Source organism: Pristiophorus japonicus, chromosome 16 (assembly GCF_044704955.1).
Source record: "Pristiophorus japonicus isolate sPriJap1 chromosome 16, sPriJap1.hap1, whole genome shotgun sequence".
In the NCBI taxonomy this organism is placed as follows: domain Eukaryota; kingdom Metazoa; phylum Chordata; class Chondrichthyes; family Pristiophoridae; genus Pristiophorus; species Pristiophorus japonicus.
In genome coordinates this window covers 79368416-79388789 of record NC_091992.1, presented here as the reverse complement: position 1 = coordinate 79388789, position 20374 = coordinate 79368416, and the positions used below count along the sequence as shown (strand labels likewise).

At 50.6% G+C, this 20374-nt stretch overlaps 1 protein-coding gene across 1 annotated transcript in view; it reads left to right on the top strand.

Annotated features, from left to right (window-relative positions):
- The first annotated feature begins 1801 nt into the window (after positions 1-1801).
- LOC139227086 (transient receptor potential cation channel subfamily V member 6-like) overlaps positions 1802-20374 on the top strand; it is a 67791-nt gene continuing 49218 nt past the window's right edge. The window contains exons 1-4 of the mRNA XM_070858164.1: positions 1802-1932; positions 8735-8832; positions 14557-14679; positions 16288-16428. Of these exons, the coding sequence (XP_070714265.1) occupies positions 1802-1932; positions 8735-8832; positions 14557-14679; positions 16288-16428 (493 nt within the window). The remainder of the gene's footprint in view (positions 1933-8734; positions 8833-14556; positions 14680-16287; positions 16429-20374) is intronic.

Genomic DNA, 20374 nt, shown 5'->3' with positions numbered 1-20374 from the left:
AGCACAGGGAGAGCTGTACTGGGGGCTGGCAGTGCCCAGGGAACTGTACCCCAATGGGACTTAGCGACTCCAGGCGAGGAAGGGAGGGGTGTAGATTGGGGGATGGGAGGGGAGGATTCCATAGACTATCCATCACAGAAACAGGCCATTCAGCCCAACTGGTCCATGTCAGTGATCTTGCGCCACATGAGCTTCCTCCCACCTTGCTCCATCTCACCATATCAGCATATCACCCAGTGATCCGGGCCCAGCAAGTACGGAGGTCGAGCGCAGCGAGGTGCAGAGGTCAAACCCAGTGAGAGGCGAAGTTCGAGTCCAGCAGGGGGCAGAAGTCGAGCCCAGTGAGGGGTGGAGGTCGAGTCCAGCGAGGGGGGCATTTGAGCCCAGCGAGGGGCGGAGGTCGAGCTTGGCGGGGGGGGGGGGGGCATCGGAGGTTGAGCCCAGTGGGGGGACGCAGGTTGAGCCCAGCGAGGGGGGCATTTGAGCCCAGCGAGGGGAGGTGGTCGAGCTTGGCGGGGGGGGGGAGCGGTGGAGGTCGAGCCCAGCAAGGGGCGGAAGTTGAGCCCAGCGGGGGGGCGAAGGTTGAGCCCAGCGGGGGGCGGAGGTTGAGCCCAGCGGGGGGCGGAGGTCGAGCCCAGCGGGGGGGGCGAAGGTTGAGCCCAGCGGGGGGCGAAGGTCGAGCCCAGCGGAGGGCGGAGGTCGAGCCCAGCGGAGGGCGGAGGTCGAGCCCAGCGGGGGGGCGGCGCGGCATTTAATAGTGGTGGGGTCGGGGCCCAGAGGAGGCACACAGAGCAGGTCTCAAGTCGTCTTGGTCAATCATCGCCACTGGACCAAGACCTAGCTCTGTCAAGCCCGTGTGGTGGCTGGTGTGCAACGGTCACCACACGTTAAAAATCCACACACAGGCATCTTCTGCCCTTGAAGATGTAACTCATTGTAACACCTGTGAGCCCATCTTTTTTGGTGTGAAGAGTTTCACCCTCGACACGAGGGACTGCCTTGTAGTGACAGGAGTGTGTGAGTATCCTTTTATCCCTTTCTCCCTCATGTGTTTATCTAGCTTCCCCTTAAATACATCGATGTTATTTTCCTCAGCTACTCCCTGTGGCACCGAGTTCCACATTCCCACAGATACGGAAACATTGTGCACAATAAAATGAAAATATTCATCACAACCGTTTGCTTGTTTTTGCTGTCAGGCGTCTTGCAATCTCTCCATCTGTTATTTTCCAGCAGAGCCCCTGGGATCTACACTTGTCCCTTATTGCCCTGCCAACCCATCACTCTGCAACCAAACCGTTTGCCAAAAGAGAAAAAATAAATAAATCTCTCCTGGCTGCCGTGGCGACGCCCCCAGGAGGAGTGACCGTCTCAAGTCAGCCGTCGTGCCACATATGATCTTTGGTGTCGTATTAAAGGGGCTGCTCTCACAACCCTGCCCCTGGAGCAAAGGAAAGAGAGAGAGGTGTCCGCCTCCTCTCCCCGAGCACCGTGCTGTGCTGTGCTCTGCGGGCAGACTCTTTGTTGGCTTTTTTCATTGCTGGAAGAAAGAGCTGAACAGGCAGAAGAGGGTTAAAACCACGAAGTGACTACGGTACAGGTCACCAGCTGACTGTATGTGGGGCCGGAGGGGGAAGCAGGCAAATACTCACCAACTTCAAAGAGGTCGGGACGACTTTAAAGGACTCTGACAGCTTCGCGAGGAGAGGGAGCGAGCGCTCTTCTGTGCGCCTCTCGACAGCCAATCTTGCCCCCCGGACCAGAGACACAAAAACAAGAGCTGGAGGCGGACGAGCGAATGATGCTGGGCTCGCTGTCGGGAAGCGGGAGATGGTCGGTGTCCGGCTGGGTCAGTGAGCTGACATCCAGACTCGAGCCCAGGATCGCGTGGGCGGAGAGGGTCGACGAGCTGCACATGCTGCAGCACAAGAGGTGAGGCGCAGAGACCGTGTCGTTCTGTCCAACAGAACCCTCCCAGGTGGGGGAAGGAGGTGGCTGGGGCGATTCCCTGGGCTCGGAAAGGGGGAAAGAAAATCACCCAGGGTCCACACTTCCAACTGGTACCCACACCACCCGCTGGACAATGGGCAAGGGCGGGCACTGAGTGAGTGAAGGGAGGCCGCGATGCACACTGCAGTTCAATAGCCCCCGGGCTCACGTGCGACGAATGGACCGTTGGCCGCAGCATTGGCGTCTGATCCTGCCGTTCGCACACCTGCACTCCCAGCAGGTGTCCCTAGGTGGTGCATTTCCCCTTTCCGTAACTAAAATCATCATCATAGGCAGTCCCTCAGAATCTTCTTCCACTCCAAACATAAGTCCTTAGGTGGCTGAACAGTCCAATACGGGAACCACAGTCCCTGTCGCAGGTCGAACAGATAGTCGTTGAGGGAAGGGGAGGGTGGGACAGGTTTGCCACACGCTCTTTCCGCTGCCTGCGCTTGATTTCTGCATTCTCTCGGCGATGAGACTCAAGGTGCTCAGCGCCCTCCCGGATGCACTTCCTCCACTTCGGGTGGTCTTTGGTCAGGGACTCCCAGGTGTCAGTGGGTGTGTTGCACTTTATCAGGGAGGCTTTTAGGGTGTCCTTGTAATATTTCCTCTGCCCACCTGGGGATCGCCTGCCGTGTAGGAGTTCCGATTCGAGCGCTTGCTTTGGGCCCTGGCTGAAAGGCATTGAGTGCTGAGGTCGGGAAGGCTGCTGTATAAATGTTAATTCAGCAATGGTTTGGGATTCAGCTCGGGGACCCTGCCCTGTTTCTCATTGGCTCAGCTACTCACTGCGTCATCTTATTGAATGACCATCGAAGTCAATGGAAGGGAATATCGGGCGGGCGTGTGACGGGTGGGGGCGTGTGACGGGAGGGCGTGTGACGGTGGGGGCGTGTGACGGGGGGGGCGTGTGACGGGAGGGCGTGTGATGGGAGTGCGTGTGACGGGTGGGGGCGTGTGACGGGTGGGCATGTGACGGGAGTGCGTGTGACGGGAGGGGGGGCGTGTGACGGGAGTGTGTGTGACGGGTGGGGGCGTGTGACGGGAGGGCGTGTGACGGGGGGCGTGTGACGGGAGGTTAATTCGCTACTGCCAGTCTTGGACCATTTGTTTTGGAACCTTGGATTCATGCTGTGTGTTGAATGGATTGAATGTCAGATGTTTTAAGGGAAGGTAAATCAGACAGTGGGTTGGTTTAGCTGTCAGCTGTGGCTCAGTGTGTAGCACTCTCGCCTCTGAATTAGAAGGTTGTGGGTTTAAGTCCCATTGCAGGTATTTGAGCACACAAAAATCTGTACTGACACTCCAATGCAGTGCTGAGGGAGTGCTGCACTGTCGGAGGTGCCGTCTTTCGGCTGAGACGTTAAACCAAGGCTCCGCCTGCTCTCTCAGGTGGATGTAAAAGATCTCATGGTGCTAGTTTGAAGAAGAGCAGGGGAGCTCTCCCCGGTGTCCTGGCTAATATTTATCCCTCAACCAACATAACAAAAAAACAGATTATCGGGTCATTACCAAATTGCTGTTTGTGGAGCTTGCTGTGCACAAATTGGCTGCTGTGTTTCCCACATTACAACAGTGACTACACTCCAAAAATACTTCATTGGCTGTAAGCACTTTGGGAAGTCCTCAGGTTGTGAAAAGCGTGATATAAAATCTTTTCAAATACCCTTGGTGTGCCTTATGCAGCTTTTAACCTGTATTTTACTTAATAGAATAGTAGAACCAGGAGGTTAGAATGAACATGTTGGCTCCGACACAACCGATCTCCTTAGGGCCTGATCACAATGTGGAGGAAATCTGCTGCATATCTTATCTGTCCATGGATGGTGTGCGGGGGAAGGATGGGAACGGTATCAGCAAGCACTTGTTACCTGTGTACCACGAGAGGGTGAGTGTAACTGTGCTCACCGCTTTGACAAATCCTGGTGACTGGCTGAAAAGAAGTAGCCTCAGGCCAAACATTCTGGAAAGTCTTGCACTGCATTTTCTACGGTTAACTCCATTTTAATGTCATCTATTTATCTATTGGCCTCAATCGGGTCTGTCTGTCTATCTATCTAAAAGAGAGAAGAAAGACTTGCATTTATATAGCGTTTTTCACGACCTCAGGATGCCCCAAAGCGCTCAGTGGTAGCACCCTCGCCTCTGAGTTGGCAGTATTGTGTTCCTAATACAGATGAGACTGCACACAGGGAGGTTAAAGTAACAGTGATATTAGTCTTTAATAAGACACTCCAGATGAGGAACAGGCCTTAGGGGCTGGCTCATATACACTGCTCCCAAGGGATGCTGGGATCTCTTGGGACTTCAGGGGTTGCGCTCCCTGGTGGTGGAACATGGGAGTGCATGCTTTACAGATACACAACATCACTCCCCCCAAAGTCAAAGTGAAAACTATTTACAAGGTGAGGCGGTCGGGAGCCTTTCTTTCTCTGGTGGACCGCCTCGTTACAAATGTCTGTTCTGGTGTGTTGGCTGTGCCCTCGCTGGGCTGGCGTGTTGTTGGCCCTGCAGGGCTGCTGGGTGAGTCTGGTCTTGCTGGGATGTTGGGTGTGATGGGTTAAATTTTCTGGTCCGGGGTGGTGTCGTTGATCATTTGGGTGTGTGTTGTGGGCTCGAAAAAGGTGGTGTCTGCTGTGGGTTGTTCAGGGCAGACTGTGAACCGCAGCCTCGTTTGGTCCAGGTGCTTTCTGCAAATTTGTCCATTGTCTAGTTTGACTACAAACACCCTACTCCCTTCTTTAGCTATCACCGTGCCCGCGATCCACTTGGGACCATGTCCATAGTTTAGCACATATACAGGGTCATTCAGATCAATTTCCCGTGACACAGTGACGCGACCATCGTTTACATTTTGTTGCTGCCGCCTGCTCTCTACCTGATCATGCAGTTTGGGGTGAACCAGCGAGAGTCTGGTTTTAAGTGTCCTTTTCATGAGTAGCTCAGCCGGGGGCACCCCTGTGAGCGAGTGGGGTCTCGTGTGGTAGCTGAGCAGTACTCGGGACAGGCGGGTTTGGAGTGAGCCTTCTGTGACTCGTTTAAGGCTCTGTTTGATTGTTTATACTGCCCGCTCCGCCTGCCCATTGGAGGCTGGTTTAAACGGGGCCGAGGTGACATGTTTGATCCCATTGCGGGTCATGAATTCTTTAAATTCGGCACTGGTGAAACATGGCCTGTTGTCACTGACCAGTATGTCAGGCAGGCCGTGGGTGGTAAACATGGCCCGTAGGCTTTCAATGGTGGCGGTGGCGGTGCTTCCTGACATTATTTCACATTCAATCCATTTTGAAAAGCATCCACCACCACCAGGAACATTTTATCGAGAAACGGGCCTGCATAGTCGACATGGATCCTCGACCATGGTCTGGAGGGCCTGGACCACAAACTTAGTGGTGCCTCTCTGGGTGCGTTGCTCAACTGAGCACACACGCTGCATTGCAGTACACAGGACTTTAAGTCAGAGTCGATAACGGGCCAGAACACGTGGGATCTGGCTATCGCTTTCATCATTCCTATACCTGGGTGTGTGCTGTGGAGATCCGAGATGAATGTCTCCCTGCCCTTTTTGGGTAGCACTACGCGGTTACCCCACAACAGGCAGTCTGCCTGAATGGACAGCTCGTCCTTTCGCTGCTGGAATGGCTTGATTGGCTCTTGCATTTCAACGGGGATGCTGGCCCAGCTCCCATACAGTACACAGTTTTTTTACTAGGGACAGCAGAGGATCTTGGCTGGTCCAAGTCCTAATCTGGCGGGCCGTGACAGGTGATTTATCATTTTCAAACGCTTCCATGACCATCAACAAGTCTGCGGGCTGCGCCACCATCAACAAGTTTGCAGGCTGCGCCATTACCACCCCCATGGTGGGCAATGGTAGCCGACTGAAAGCATCCGCACAGTTCTCGGTGCCTGGCCTGTGGTGGATGGTATAGTTTTATGCTGATAGCTTGAGTGCGCACCTTTGTATGCGGGCTGAGGCATTAGTATTTATCCCCTTGTTTTCAGCGAACAGGGATATGAGGGGCTTGTGATAGGTTTCCAGCTCAAATTTGAGGCCAAACAGGTACTCATGCATTTTCTTTACCCCGAACACACACGCTAATGTCTCTTTCTCAATCATGCTGTAGGCCCTCTCGGCTTCAGACAAGCTCCTGGAGGCATAGGCGACAGGTTGCAACTTCCCCGCAATGTTAGCTTGTTGTAATACACACCCGACTCCGTACGATAACGCATCACATGCTAGCACAAATCTTTTACACGGGTTATACAATACAAGCAGCTTGTTGGATCATAAAATGTTTCTGGCTTTCTCAAAAGCAATTACTTGTTTTTTTTCCCCCATACCCAGTTCTCACCTTTATGCAATATCACATGTAGGGCTCTAAGAGGATGCTTAACCCCGGTAGGAAGTTACCAAAATAGTTGAGGAGTCCCAGGAATGACCGCAGCTCCGTGACGTTCTGTGGCCTGGGCGCGTTTCTGATAGCCTCTGTCTTGGCGTCTGTGGGCCAAATGCCGTCCGCCGCAATCTTTCTCCCCAAAAATTCCACTTCTGTTGCGATGAAGACGCATTTCGACCTCTTCAGCTGCAGCCCTACGCGATCCAGTCACTGGAGGACCTCCTCCAGGCTTTGTAGGTGTTCGATGGTGTCCCGACCCGTGACCAATATGTCGTCCTGAAAAACCAACGTTCGTGGTACCGACTTGAGTAGGCTCTCCATGTTTCTTTGGAAGATCGCTGCAGCTGACCGAATTCCAAACGGGCATCTGTTGTAGATGAACAGTCCCTTGTGCGTGTTGATGCAGGTGAGGCCCTTCGAAGACCCCTCCAGCTCCTGCGTCATGTAGGCCAAAGTCAGGTCGAGCTTGGTGAATGTCTTGCCTCCTGCCAGTGTCGCAAATAGGTCATCTGCCTTTGCTAGCGGGTATTGGTCCTGTAGCGAGAAACGATTAATAGTTACTTTATAATTGCCGCAAATCCTGACCGTGCCATCACTTTTGAGTACTGGAACAATCGGGCTGGCCCACTCGCTGAATTCCACTGGGGAGATGATGCCCTCGCGTTGCAGCCTGTCCAGCTCGATTTCCACTCTCCCCCTCATCATGTGAGGTACCGCTCGCGCCTTGTGATGAATGGGTCGTGCCTCTGGGACCAAGTGGATCCGCACCTTTGCCCCGGAAAAGTTTCCAATGCCTGGCTCAAAAAGGGAAGGAAATTTGTACAACTGGGTACATGAGGCCTCATCGACATGTGATAGCGCTCGGGTGTCATCCCAGTTCTAGCGGATTTTGCCCAGCCAGCTCCTTCCAAGAAGTGTGGGGCCATCGCCCAGGACAATCCAGAGTGGCAGTTCGTGCACTATGCCCTCGTAGGTGACATTGACCATGGTGCTGCCCAGGACAGTGATGAGCTCTATGGTGTACGTTCTCAGTTTCGTATGGATGGGGCTCAGGGCTGGTCTGAGTGCCTTGTTGTACCACAGTCTCTCAAACATCTTTTTACTCATGATGGATTGGCTAGCGCCAGTGTCCAGTTCCATGGCTACGGGTAAGCCATTCAGTTTTACATTTAGCATTATAGGTGGACATTTCATCGATAATGTGTGCACCCCGTGTACTTCAGCATCTGCCTCTCTCTGAGGCTTGAAATTGCTTTGATCCACCATGGACCAATCTTCCTCTGCACATGGTGGTTAGCAGGTTTTGCAGAGCTTGCAGCTCGTCTGCAAACTGGTTGGAGGTGCCCCATTGTTCCACAGCTCTTGCAAACATACCCTTTGAAGTGGCATGAATAGGCTGACTGGAAGCCTCCACAATGCCAACAAGGTGTGAATTGCCTTGCATTCATCCTTTGTTGTGAACTCTGTGTCATCTAGGTCACCTGAGGCCTGCTGGCAGTTGCAGACTCGTGGTTTCTGCCCTGTACATTTCTGCTCGCAAACATAGTTCCAGTTAATTTATGAACATTGCTAGCGCTTGTGTGCTGAGAGATTCTTTCGGATGAGACGTTAAACCGAGACCCCACCTGCCCTCTCAGGTGGACGTAAAAGATCCCATGGCACTATTTCGAAGAAGAGCAGGGGAGTTATCCCCGGTGTCCTGGGACCAGTATTTCTCTCTCAATCAACATAACAAAAACAGATTATCTGGTGGTCATAATCAGATTGCTGTTTGTGGGACCTTGCTTGTGCGCAAATTGGCTGCCGCATTTAAAGCCTTCATCAAATCTTGCACAGGATTTAATGGAGATGTTCAAAATTATGAGAGGTTTTGATGGAGTAAATAGTGAGAAACTGTTTCCATTGGTAACCAGAGGACACGGATTGAAGATAATTGGCAAAAGAAGCAGGGGGAAATGAGGTGAATTTTTTTTACACAGCGAATTGTGATCTGGAATGCGCTGCCTGAAAGGGCGAGGAAGCAGATTCAGTAGTAACTTTCGCAGGGGAATTGGATAAATATGCAGGGCTACAGGGGGAGAGCGGGGGAGTGGGACTAATTGGATCGCTCTTACAGGGAGCCAGCACAGACACGATGGGCCAAATGGCCTTCTGTGCTGCAAGATTCTATGAGGGGATCACTCACCCGCCCGAAAACAAAGTCTGGAGAGCTACAAGATGGATGGTCGAGTGACCCTCATCCAGATTGGTGCAACGGTGTGACAATCAATATCCTTACTTGTTGACATCCTTCAACCAACATCAATGCCCTCACTCTGCTCTTTGGGATTCTCTCCCCACAGGATCAAGGACACACCTCTGTTTTCAGCTGCAAGAGCAAATGATGTCAGTGCCATCAAGAAACTCCTCGGGTCTCCCACCGTAGACCCTTTTGAGAAAGGTGAGATCCCGCATTTTATGTGGTAAAAAAGGACTGAATGGCTTGGCATTTACCATATTGTCCTAAGACTGCTCTTTATCTTACCACAGAGCTTTTTTTAACAGTGTGTTCAGAGGGCTGTAACAAGGGATTGTTACACTCTCAGTCAGAAGAAGAACCACAATAACGTGTATTTATATAGCGCCTTTAATGTAGTAAAACGTCCAAGGGCACTTCACAGCTGTGTTATAAGACAAAAAAAAATTTGACACCGAGCCACATAATGAAATTAGTGCAGGTGACCAAAAGCTTGGTGAAAGAGGTAGGTTTTAAGGAGCGTCTTGAAGGAGGAAAGAGAGGTAGAGAGGCGGAGAGGGTTAGGGAGGGAGTTCCAGAGCTTGGGGCCGAGGCAACAGAAGGCACGGCCACCGATGGTTGAGCAGTTATAATCAAGGATGCTCAAGAGGGCAGAATTTGAGGAGCGTAGATAATTTGGGGGGTTGTGAGGCTGAAGGAGATTACAGAGATAGGGAGGGGCGAGGCCATGGAGGGATTTGTAAACAAGGACGATATCTTTGAAATCGAGGCGTTGCTTAACCAGGAGCCAGTGTAGGTCGGCGAGCACAGGGGTGATGGTTGAGTGGGACTTGGCGGGAGTTAGGACACAGGCTGCCGAGTTTTGGATGACCTCAAGTTTATGTAGGGTAGAATGTGGGAGGCCAGCCAGAAGTGTGTTGGCGTAGTCAAATCTAGAGGTAACAAAGACATGGATGAGGGTTTCAGCAGCAGATGAGCTGAGTCAGGGCAATGCTACGGATGTGGAAATAGGACCAGTAACTCGAGGGTCAGAGATTTGAAGTGTTACTCTGGAAGACTTTGCTCCCATTGTGGAATATCATTAGACAGACGTTCCGGTCGTAGAATTAGCTCAGCGGCCAGGGCCCAAAGCTCTGCAATTCCTTTCTGAAACCTCTCTGCCTCTCCTCCTTTAAGATGCTCCTTAAAACCTACCTCTTCGATCAAGCTATTGGTCACCTGTTAACATGCCTCCTTTGGTGTTCCGCAGTTCTACCCATACAGATTCCACACCATTCAAGCTAATGTCCTCCCTTACTATTGTGTTAATCTCCTCTTTAACCAGCAACGCTACCCCACCTCTTTTTCCTTTCTGTCTATCCTTCCTGAATATTGAATACCCCTGGATTTTGAGTTCCAGCCTTGGTCACCCTGGAGCCATGTTTCCGTAATCCCAATTACATCATATCCGTTAACAGCTGTCCGTTAATTCATTCACTTTATTACAAATACTCCTCGCATTGAGACACAGAGCCTTCAGGCTTATTTTTTTTACACTCTTTGTCCTTTTTGAGGATGTAACTAGTAGAGTGGACAAGGGACAACAAGTGGATGTGGTGTATTTGGATTTCAAAAGGCTTTTGACAAGGTCCCACACAAGAGATTAGTGTGCAAAATTAAAGCACGTGGTATTGGGGGTAATGTATTGACGTGGACAGATAACTGGTTGGCAGACAAGAAACAAAGAGTAGGAATAAATGGCAGGCAGTGACCAGTGGGGTACCGCAAGGTTCAGTGCTGGGACCCCAGCTATTTACAATATACATTAATGATTTGGACGAAGGAATTGAATGTAATATCTCCAAGTTTGCAGCTGACACTAAGCTGGCTGGCAGTATGAGCTGTGAGGAGGATGCTAAGAGACTGCAGGATGACTTGGACAGGTTAGGTGAGTGGGTAAATGCATGGCAGATGCAGTATAATCTGGATAAATGTGAGGTTATCCACTTTGGGGGCAAAAACAGGAAGGCAGAATATTATCTGAATGGTGACAGATTAGGAAAAGGGGAGGTGCAACGAGACCTGGGTGTCATGGTACATCAGTCATTGAAAGTTGGCATGCAGGTACAGCTGGCGATGAAGAAGGCAAATGGCATGTTGGCCTTCATAGCGAGAGGATTTGAGTATAGGAGCAGGGAAGTCTTACTGCAGTTGTACAGGGCCTTGGTGAGGCCACACCTTTGTATATTGTGTACAGTTTTGGTCTCCTAATCTGAGGAAGGACGTTCTTGCTTTTAAACATAGAAACATAGAAAATAGATGCAGGAGCAGGCCATTCAGCCCTTCGAGCCTGCACCACCATTCAATATGATCATGGCTGATCATGCAACCTCAGTACCCCACCCCAGCCTTCTCTCCATACCCCCTGATTCCTTTAGCCGTAACTCCCTTTTGAATATGTCCAACGAACTTTATGTTCTATGCATAACTCAGAATTTTCTAAGTTTCTATGAGATACCCTCTCATTCTTCTTAATTATAATGAGTATAAGCCTAGCCGATCCAGTCTTTCCTCATATGTCAGTCCTGCCATCCCGGAAATCAATGTGGTGAACCTTCGCTGCACTCCCTCAATAGCAAGCACATCCTTCCTCAGATTAGGAGACCAAAACTGCACACAATACTCAAGGTGTGGTCTCACCAAGGCCCTGTACAACTGCAGTAAGACCTCCCTGCTCCTATACTCAAATCCCCTCGCTATGAAGGCCAGCATGCCATTTGCTTTCTTTACTGCCTGCTGTACCTGCATGTCTACCTTCAATGATTGATGTACCATGACACCCAGGTCTCGTTGCACCTCCCCTTTTACTAATCTGTCACCATTCAGATAATAACGTGCCTTCCTGTTTTTGCCACCAAAGTGGATAACCTCACATTTATTCACATTATACTGCATCTGCCATGCATTTGCCCACTCACCTAACCTGTCCAAGTCCTCCTGCAGCCTCTTAACATCCTCCTCGCAGCTCGCACTGCCACCCAGCTCAGTGTCATCTGCAAACTTGGAGATATTACATTCAATTCCTTCGTCTAAATCATTAATGTATATTGTAAATAGCTGGGGTCCAAGCACTGAGCCCTGCGGCACCCCATTCTGAAAAGGACCTGTTTATTCCCGCTCCTTGCTTCTTGTCTGCCAACCAGTTCTCTATCCACGTCAATACCCTCAATACGATGTGCCTTAATTTTGCACACTAATCTCTTGTGTGGGACCTTGTCAAAAGCCTTTTGAAAGTCCAAATGCACCACATCCACTGGTTCTCCCTCCTCCGCTCTACTAGTTACATCCTCAAAAAAACTCTAGAAGATTTGTCAAGCTAGATTTCCCTTTCATAAATCCATGTTGACTTGGACTGTCCTGTCACTGCTTTCCAAATGTGCTGCTATTTCATCTTTAATAATTGATTCCAGATTTTCCCCACCACCGATGTCAGGCTAACCGGTCTATAATTCCCTGTTTTCTCTCTCCCTCCTTTTTTTAAAAAGTAGGGTTACATTAGCTACCCTCCAATCCATAGATACTGATCCAGAGTCTATAGACTGTTGGAAAATGACGACCAATGCATCTACTATTTCTAGGACCACTTCCTTAAGTACTCTGGGATGCAGACTATCAGGCCCTGGGATTTATTGGTCTACAATCCCATTAATTTCCCTAACACAATTTCCTGACTAATAAGGATTTCCCTCAGTTCCCCCGTCTCGCTCGGCCCTCGGTCCCCTAGTATTTTTGGGAGGTTATTCGTGTCTTCCTTAGTGATGACAGAATTTATTCAATTGGTCTGCCATTTCCTTGTTCCCCATTATGAATTCACCTGATTCTGACTGCAAGGGACCTATATTAGTCTTCACTAATCTTTTTTTCTTCACATATCTATAGAAGCTTTTGCAGTCAGTTTTTATGTTCCCTGCAAGCTTCCTCTCATACTCTATTTTCCCCCTCCTAATTTAACCCTTAATCCTCCTCTGCTGAATTCTAAATTTCTCCCAGTCCTCAGGTTTGCTGCTTTTTCTGGCCAATTTATATGCCTCTTCCTTGGATTTAACACTATCCCTAATTTCCCTTGTTAGCCACGGTTGTGCCACCTTCCCTTTTTTATTCTTATGACACACAGGGATATACAATTGTTGTAGATCATCCATGTGATCTTGAAATATCTGTCGTTGCCTATCCACCGTCAACCCTTTAAGTATCATTCTCCAGTCTATCCTAGCCTATTCACATCTCATACCGTCGAAGTTTCCTTTCTTTAAGTTCAGGGTCCTAGTCTCTGAATTAACTGTGTCACTCTCCATCTTAATGAAGAATTCTACCATCTTATGGTCACTCTTTCTCAAGGGGCCCCACATGACCAGATTGCTAATTAATCCTCTCTCGTTATACGAGACCCAGTCTAGAATGGCCTGCTCTCTCGTTGGTTTCTCGACATATTGGTCTAGAAAGCCATCCCTCATATACTCCAGGAACTCCTCCTCCACAGTATTGCTACCAGTTTGGTTAGCCCAATCAATATGTAAATTAAAGTCACCCATGATAACCGCTGTACCCTTATTGCACGCGTCCCTAATTTCCTGTTTGATGCCATCCCCAACCTTCCTACTATTGTTTGGTGGTCTGTACACAACTCCCACTAACATTTTCTGCCCTTTGGTGTTCCGCAGCTCTAATGAGGGAGTGCAACGAAGGTTCACCGGACTGATTCCCGGGATGGCAAGACTGACATATGAAGAAAGACTGGATCGACTAGGCTTATATTCACTGGAATTTAGAAGAATGAGAGGGGATCTCATAGAAACATATAAAATTCTGTCGGGAATGGACAGGTTAGATGCAGGAAGAATGTTCCCGATGTTGGGGAAGTCCAGAACAAGGGGTCAAAGGATAAGGGGTAAGCCATTTAGGACCGAGATGAGAAGAAACTTCTTCACTCAGAGAATTGTGAACCTGTGGAATTCTCTACACAGAAAGTTGTTGATGCCAGTTCGTTAGATATATTCAAAAGGGAGTTAGATGTGGCCCTTACAGCTAAAGGCATCAAGGGGTATGGAGAGAAAGCAGGAGTGGGGTACTGAAGTTGCATGATCAGCCATGATCATATTGAATGGTGGTGCAGGCTCGAAGGACCGAATGGCCTACTCCTGCACCTATTTTCTATGTTTCGATGTTTCTTTGGCTCAATGTCAATTTTTTTTGTCTGATGACGTTCCTGTGAAACACCTTGGGATATTTTACTACATTAAAGGCACTATATAAATGCAAGTTGTTGTTATTGTACAGCGGTGAGGCCCTATCTCCACACTGGGAGCAGAGGCTTGTACATTGCTCCTAATATTCCAAATGATCCATTGACGTGAAACTGGCTTCTTTTAGTGGATCATTAAATGACCTTGAGGAGCATCCTAGTACTTGATGAGCCTCATTGATAATAGCTTCATACTCACTGCACACTTTCAGTGAATGATGGTTAACCACACCTGATGCAGGGTTAGGAATGAAACACTGATGGTGAGGGGTGGTGTAGCACTGGGAGGTGATCATTGTTTGAAGGATGGGTTATCAACTCTCGTTGGACATATTCCTGGAGGTTTCATCACATGACTGCCAACCTCAACTGCCCCACCCGATCAAACAGCCTGTTTCCCCATCTCTAGTACTTCAATAACTAATATACAAAAGTGTGCAAAGAACATTTTTAAAATATTTTTTTAGCCCATCCCAGGCTATGATTTTTCACTCGGGTTTGCTCACAGCAGTATCCAGGAGATTGATTTTTCATTCCAGGAGACTCCAGCACAATCCTGGAATGTTGGCAACTCCAGCTTAAAGCAAACTTCAGTAAATGAGTTGAAGCACTACTTTGTGTAATTGTCCGGCATTATTTCCTGGCAGGAGTGATGGGTGAGACAGCATTGCACCTAGCAGCATTGTATGGTAATTATGAGGTTGCGACAGTGCTCCTTGAAGAAGTGCCAGAGCTCGTCAATGTACCGGCCACCTCGGAGCTGTATGAAGGTAGTATTCACTGCTTCATTCATTTCTCTTGTTCCCTGTTAACCAAGAATGGGATGGGGGTGAGTGATGTAGTAGGGCGGGTGGTGATTAATGTATTTGCATAGGTTAAGATTGATGAGGTGTAGTGTTGAGTAATGGTTCAGATATGGGAGATGGTTATTGATTGAGGCATGGGGGGTGGACAGTGAGTGGGGGGTGGGGGGAAGGGCAGTGAGTGAGGGGATGGGGGAGGGGCAGTGAGTGAGGGGGTGGGGAGGGGCAGTGAGTGAGGGGAGGGGCAGTGAGTGAGGGGAGGGGCAGTGAGTGAGGGGATGGGGGGAGGGGCAGTGAGTGGGGGATGGGAAGGGACAGTGAGTGAGGGGATGGGGGAGGGGCAGTGAGTGAGGGGGTGGGGAGGGGCAGTGAGTGAGGGGAGGGGGGAGGGGCAGTGAGTGAGGGGATGGGGAGGGGCAGTGAGTGAGGGGATGGGGGAGGGGCAGTGAGTGGGGGATGGGGAGGGGCAGTGAGTGAGGGGATGGGGAAGGGCAGTGAGTGAGGAGATGGGGGGAGGGGCAGTGAGTGAGGGGAGGGGGGAGGGGCAGTGAGTGAGGGGATGGGGGAGGGGCAGTGAGTGGGGGATGGGGGAGGGACAGTGAGTGAGGGGATGGGGAGGGGTGGGGGATGGGCAATTGGCAGTGAGTGGGGGACGGGGGAGGGGCAGTGAGTGGGGGATGGGGGAGGGGCAGTGAGTGGGGGATTGTGGGTGGGCAGTGTGGTGGATGGGGAGGGGCAGTGAGTGGGGGATGGGGGAAGGGGCAGTGAGTGGTGGATGGGGTGGGGCAGTGAGTGGGGGATGGGCGATGGGCAGTGAGTGGGGGATGGGGGAGGGGCAGTGAGTGGGGGATGGGGGAGGGGCAGTGAGTGGGGGATGGGCGATGGGCAGTGAGTGGGGGATGGGGGGGCAGTGAGTGGGGGATTGGGGAGGGGCAGTGAGTGGGGGATGGGCGATGGGCAGTGAGTGGGGGATGGGGGAGGGGCAGTGAGTGGGGGATGGGCGATGGACAGTGAGTGGGGTACGGGGGATGGGCAATGGACAGTGAGTGGGGGATGGGGAGGGGCAGTGAGTGGGGGATGGGGGAGGGGCAGTGAGTGGGGGATGGGGGAGGGGCAGTGAGTGGGGGAGGGGCAGTGAGTGGGGGATGGGGGAGGGGCAGTGAGTGGGGGAGGGGCAGTGAGTGGGGGATGGGGAGGGGCAGTGAGTGGGGGATGGGTGATGGGCAGTGAATGGGGGATGGGGAGGGGCAGTGAGTGGGGGATGGGCAATGGACAGTGAGTGGGGGATGGGGAGGGGCAGTGAGTGGGGGATGGGCAATGGACAGAGTGGGGGATGGGGGAGGGGCAGTGAGTGGGGGATGGGGGAGGGGCAGTGAGTGGGGAATGGGCAATGGGCAGTGAGTGGTGGATGGGGGAGGGGCAGTGAGTGAGGGGATGGTGGAGGGGCAGTGAGTGGTGGATGGGGGTGGGCAGTGAGGGAGGTTTGGGGAACTGTTTAGCTGGTGATATATGGGGTGCAGGCAAGAGAATGGTACTGATCGACAGGAATTGACTGCAAATAATTTTGTTGGGTAGGGAAAACGGCCCTGCACATTGCTGTGGCCAACGAAAATGTTCCTTTGGTTAAAGAGCTGATAAAGCGGGGAGCCACCGTGGTATCGTCACGTGCAACAGGGATCCTCTTTAGAAGAAGTGAAAAGAATTTCATTTATTACGGTAAGACTTAATCGCAATTTGTTTTTAAATGTACATGAGATCATGACCCTTCTCTTTTGGTAATCTAGCTGGACTCCATCGTGACAGTGAACCTGTGACCCCTCCTCCCCATTAACTATTCCATAAGTGTCAGCCATGGCTCAGTTTGTGGCACTCTCACCTCTGAGTCAGAGGGTTGTGACTTCAAGTCCCACTTCACAGATCCCTCGGTACTATTTTGAAGAAGAGCAGAGGAGTTATTCTCCGTGTCCTGGCCAATATTTATCGCTCATTCATCAGCCGGAAACAGATTGTCACATTGCTGTTTGTGGGAGCTTGCTGTGCGCAAATTGGCTGCCGCGTTTCCTACATTACAACAGTGACTACACTCCAAAAGCACTTCATTGACTGTAAAGCACTTTGGGTCGTAAAAGGCACGATATAAATGCAAGTCTTTCTCTTTATTTGTGTGAGGTTTTTTGTCAGAATCTAGGAACAAGAGTCGGCCATTTGCTTACGCCACCATTTTATGAGCTATGGCATCCCTGTGTCTTTTTAATCTGAATCACCCACCTTTTTCCATGTCCCAAATGCCGCAACTTCCTAAGTACTTATCCCATTTTTAAACACCTCTTCGATCTTCTGGGGAGTTTTGGAGGGATTTTTAAGCGGTTTAGGTTGAAGTTTAGAAAATAGTCAACAAAGGACTTAACGGTATATACGCTATATACTTCAATGCACGGAGTCCAGGGAATAAGGCAGATGAGCTGAGAGTGTAGATAGACACGTGGGAGTGTGATATTAGCTATTACTGAGACATGACTGAAAGAAGGGTAGGAATGGCAGCTCAACATTCCTGGTTACAGGGGTTTCAAATGAGATAGTGGGATGGGGGGGGGGTGGAATAAAAAAGGAGGGGGTCACAACATTGGTTAAAGAAACGATTATAGCTGTGAGGAGGGATGATATGTTTGAAGGATCATCAAATGAGGCCATATGGATTGAACTGAAGAACAAAAAAGGGGACTGTACTATAGCCCTCCAAATAGTCAGAGGGAGACAAAAGAGCAAATATGTAGGCACATCGCTGAGAAGTGCAGAACCAATAGGGCAGTAATCGTAGGGGATTTCAAATACCCTTCCGTTACCTTTTACACTGACTTCTATCCCAGTTATAGAGGGCGCAGAATTCTTAAAATGCATTCAGGAGAACTTTTTTAGCCAGTACAGGTGCAGCGCCTAAAATCCAGAACCCTCAGGACCGAGGCTGATCCAGATTCCAGGCTTTTCCGGATTTTCGATTGTCTTTCTAACGTCATGAATCCGGAAACACCCGAGCCCAGGTTTGTGTATTTCCGGATTTTGGAATGTCAGAAAGTGGGGGACGCGGGTGGGGGGTGGCTACCTGCCGAGGAGCTGTTCAGACCGTCCGGTCCCACCGAGGAGGAGGTCGGGCGGGCTGACAAGAGGCCCCAAGATCAGCAGTGTCATGTATTCAACAGTCTTTGTAACCCATGTTTAAGCTGACCTAAGTTGTCCACCTTGAGAACACTGACCACAGGGGGCGAACTTGTGGGAGACACTCCTAACCTGGACTTTCTGGTATAAAAGGGGAAACTCCACCCACCGCCTGTCTCTTGAGGTCTTGGTAATAAAGGTAACTGGTCACAGAGTGATCTTCTCTCAAGTATGGGCCTCGTGTGCATTTATACTGTATAGTAAGGACATACTATTGGCGACGAGAAACTGGGATTTAAACCACATGAGCATGGCCACTAGCAGCACAGAAGAGAGGTATTGTGTTGGTGATGATTGGGATGACTTTATTGAGAGACGACAGCAAAGTTTTATCACTAAGGAATGGTTGGGACAGGATTCGGCCGACAAATGCAGGGCTCATCTCCTGACGGTTTGTGGATCCAGAACGTACACCCTGATGAAGGACCTTCTAGCGCCAAAGAAGCCGGCGGACAAGACATTCGAAGAGCTCAGTAAGTTGATCGGGGAACACCTTAAACCGGTGAGCAGCATGCATATGGCAAGACACCGGTTTTATACTCACCGGCAGCGAGAAGGGCAAAGCGTTCCAGACTTCGTGGCAGACCACCGGTGACTGGCGAGCCTATGTAAGTTCCCAGATGCATGCAGAGCGGAGATGCTGCGAGACTTTTTTATTGAGGGCTTCGGGCATGCTGGGGTTTTCAGGAAACTGATTGAGACCAAAGACTTGACGTTGGAAGCGGCGGCTCTGATAGGCCAGACAATTATCTCAGGGGAGGAAGAGACCAGAATGATTTATGGCAAAAATCTTGACTCAAATGCGGCAAACGACCAAGGAGTCAACATTGTTAACGCGGCACACAGTTCTCTATGCAGACAAGGGCAATTGGACATGCCCCAGCATGCAGTCGAACCCAAAGCGGGAATTCACCAGAGACAATGGCTAGCTGAACGGCGATTCATGCCATCGCAATGGCCAATAGAGCCAGTAATGGGGCCATCAACACCTGTTAATGGTGCGCTTAAGGACAGTTACAGAGACAGTCAGAGACGATCGACTGGTAATGGACCTTTTGTTTCCAACAATGGGGCCTCCAGCTCATGCTGGAGGTCTGGAGGCAAACACCCAGCCAGAGCTTGCAGGTATCAGCAATATACCTGCAGAAACTGCAACGTCAGTGGTCACTTGGTGCGTATGTGCAGGAAGCCTGCAGCCAGGTTGATGTACGAGGAGGACAGGCCCGATGTAAGCCCTACAGGGCCAAGTGAATAAGGGAGGAAATCGCTGGAAGCTGAAGTTCAGCGAGTTCATGTGGAGCACATATACAGTTCATACACCAGGACGCCACCGATAATGATGAAAGTGCTCCTCAATGGCATCCCAGTATTAATGGAGCTGGACACGGGGGCCAGCCAGTCCCTGATGAGTATGAAACAGTTCGAAAGGTTGTGGGTGTCCAAGGCCAGAAGGCCAAAATTATTGCCGATTGACGCACTGCTACGGACACATACAAAGGAGATCATTCCGGTGCTAGGCAGCGCCATGGTAGTCGTGACCCACAAAGATTCGGAGAACAGGTTGCCACTCTGGATTGTCCCGGGGGACGGTCCCGCACTGCTGGGGAGGAGTTGGCTTGCTGTCATGAACTGGAAATGGGGTGATGTCAATGCAATTTCTTCTGTGGAGCGAGTATCATGCTCACAGGTCCTGGACAAATTTGACTCATTATTTCAACCCGGCATCGGCACTTTCATGGGGACCAAGTTAGTGATTCACATAAACCCGGACGCCAGGCCAGTACACCACAAGGCCAGAGCGGTGCCGTACGTGATGCGGGAAAAGATAGAATGCGAATTGGACCGCCTGCTGAGGGAAGGAATCATCTCGCTAGTCGAATTCAGTGACTGGGCGAGCCCGATCGTGCCGGTGTTCAAGGCGGATGGGTCGGTCAGGATATGTGGCGATTACAAGGCCACCATCAATCAGGTGTCACTCCAAGACCAGTACCCGCTACCGAGAGCGGAGAACCTCTTTGTGACGCTGTCCGATGGCAAACTTTTTTCAAAATTGGACCTGACCTCAGCTTACATGACCCAGGAGCTGGCGAGTGAGTCGAAGAAGCTGACCACCATCACGATACACAAGGGGTTGTTTGAGTACAACAGATGTCCGTTCGGGATTCGTTCGGCCGCCGCAATCTTTCAGCAAAATATGGAAAGCCTCCTCAAGTCGATTCCAGGGACGGTGGTTTTTCAAGACGACATCCTCATCACGGGTTGCGATACTGAAGAACACCTCCACAACCTGGAGGAAGTGCTATGCAGACTGGACCGGGTCAGGCTGTGACTGAAAAAGGCGAAGTGCTTCTTCTTGGCTCCAGAGGTAGAATTCCTGGGGATGAGGGTAGCAGCAGACGGGATCAGACCTACTGCATCCAAAACGGAAGCGATCCAGAGAGCACCCAGA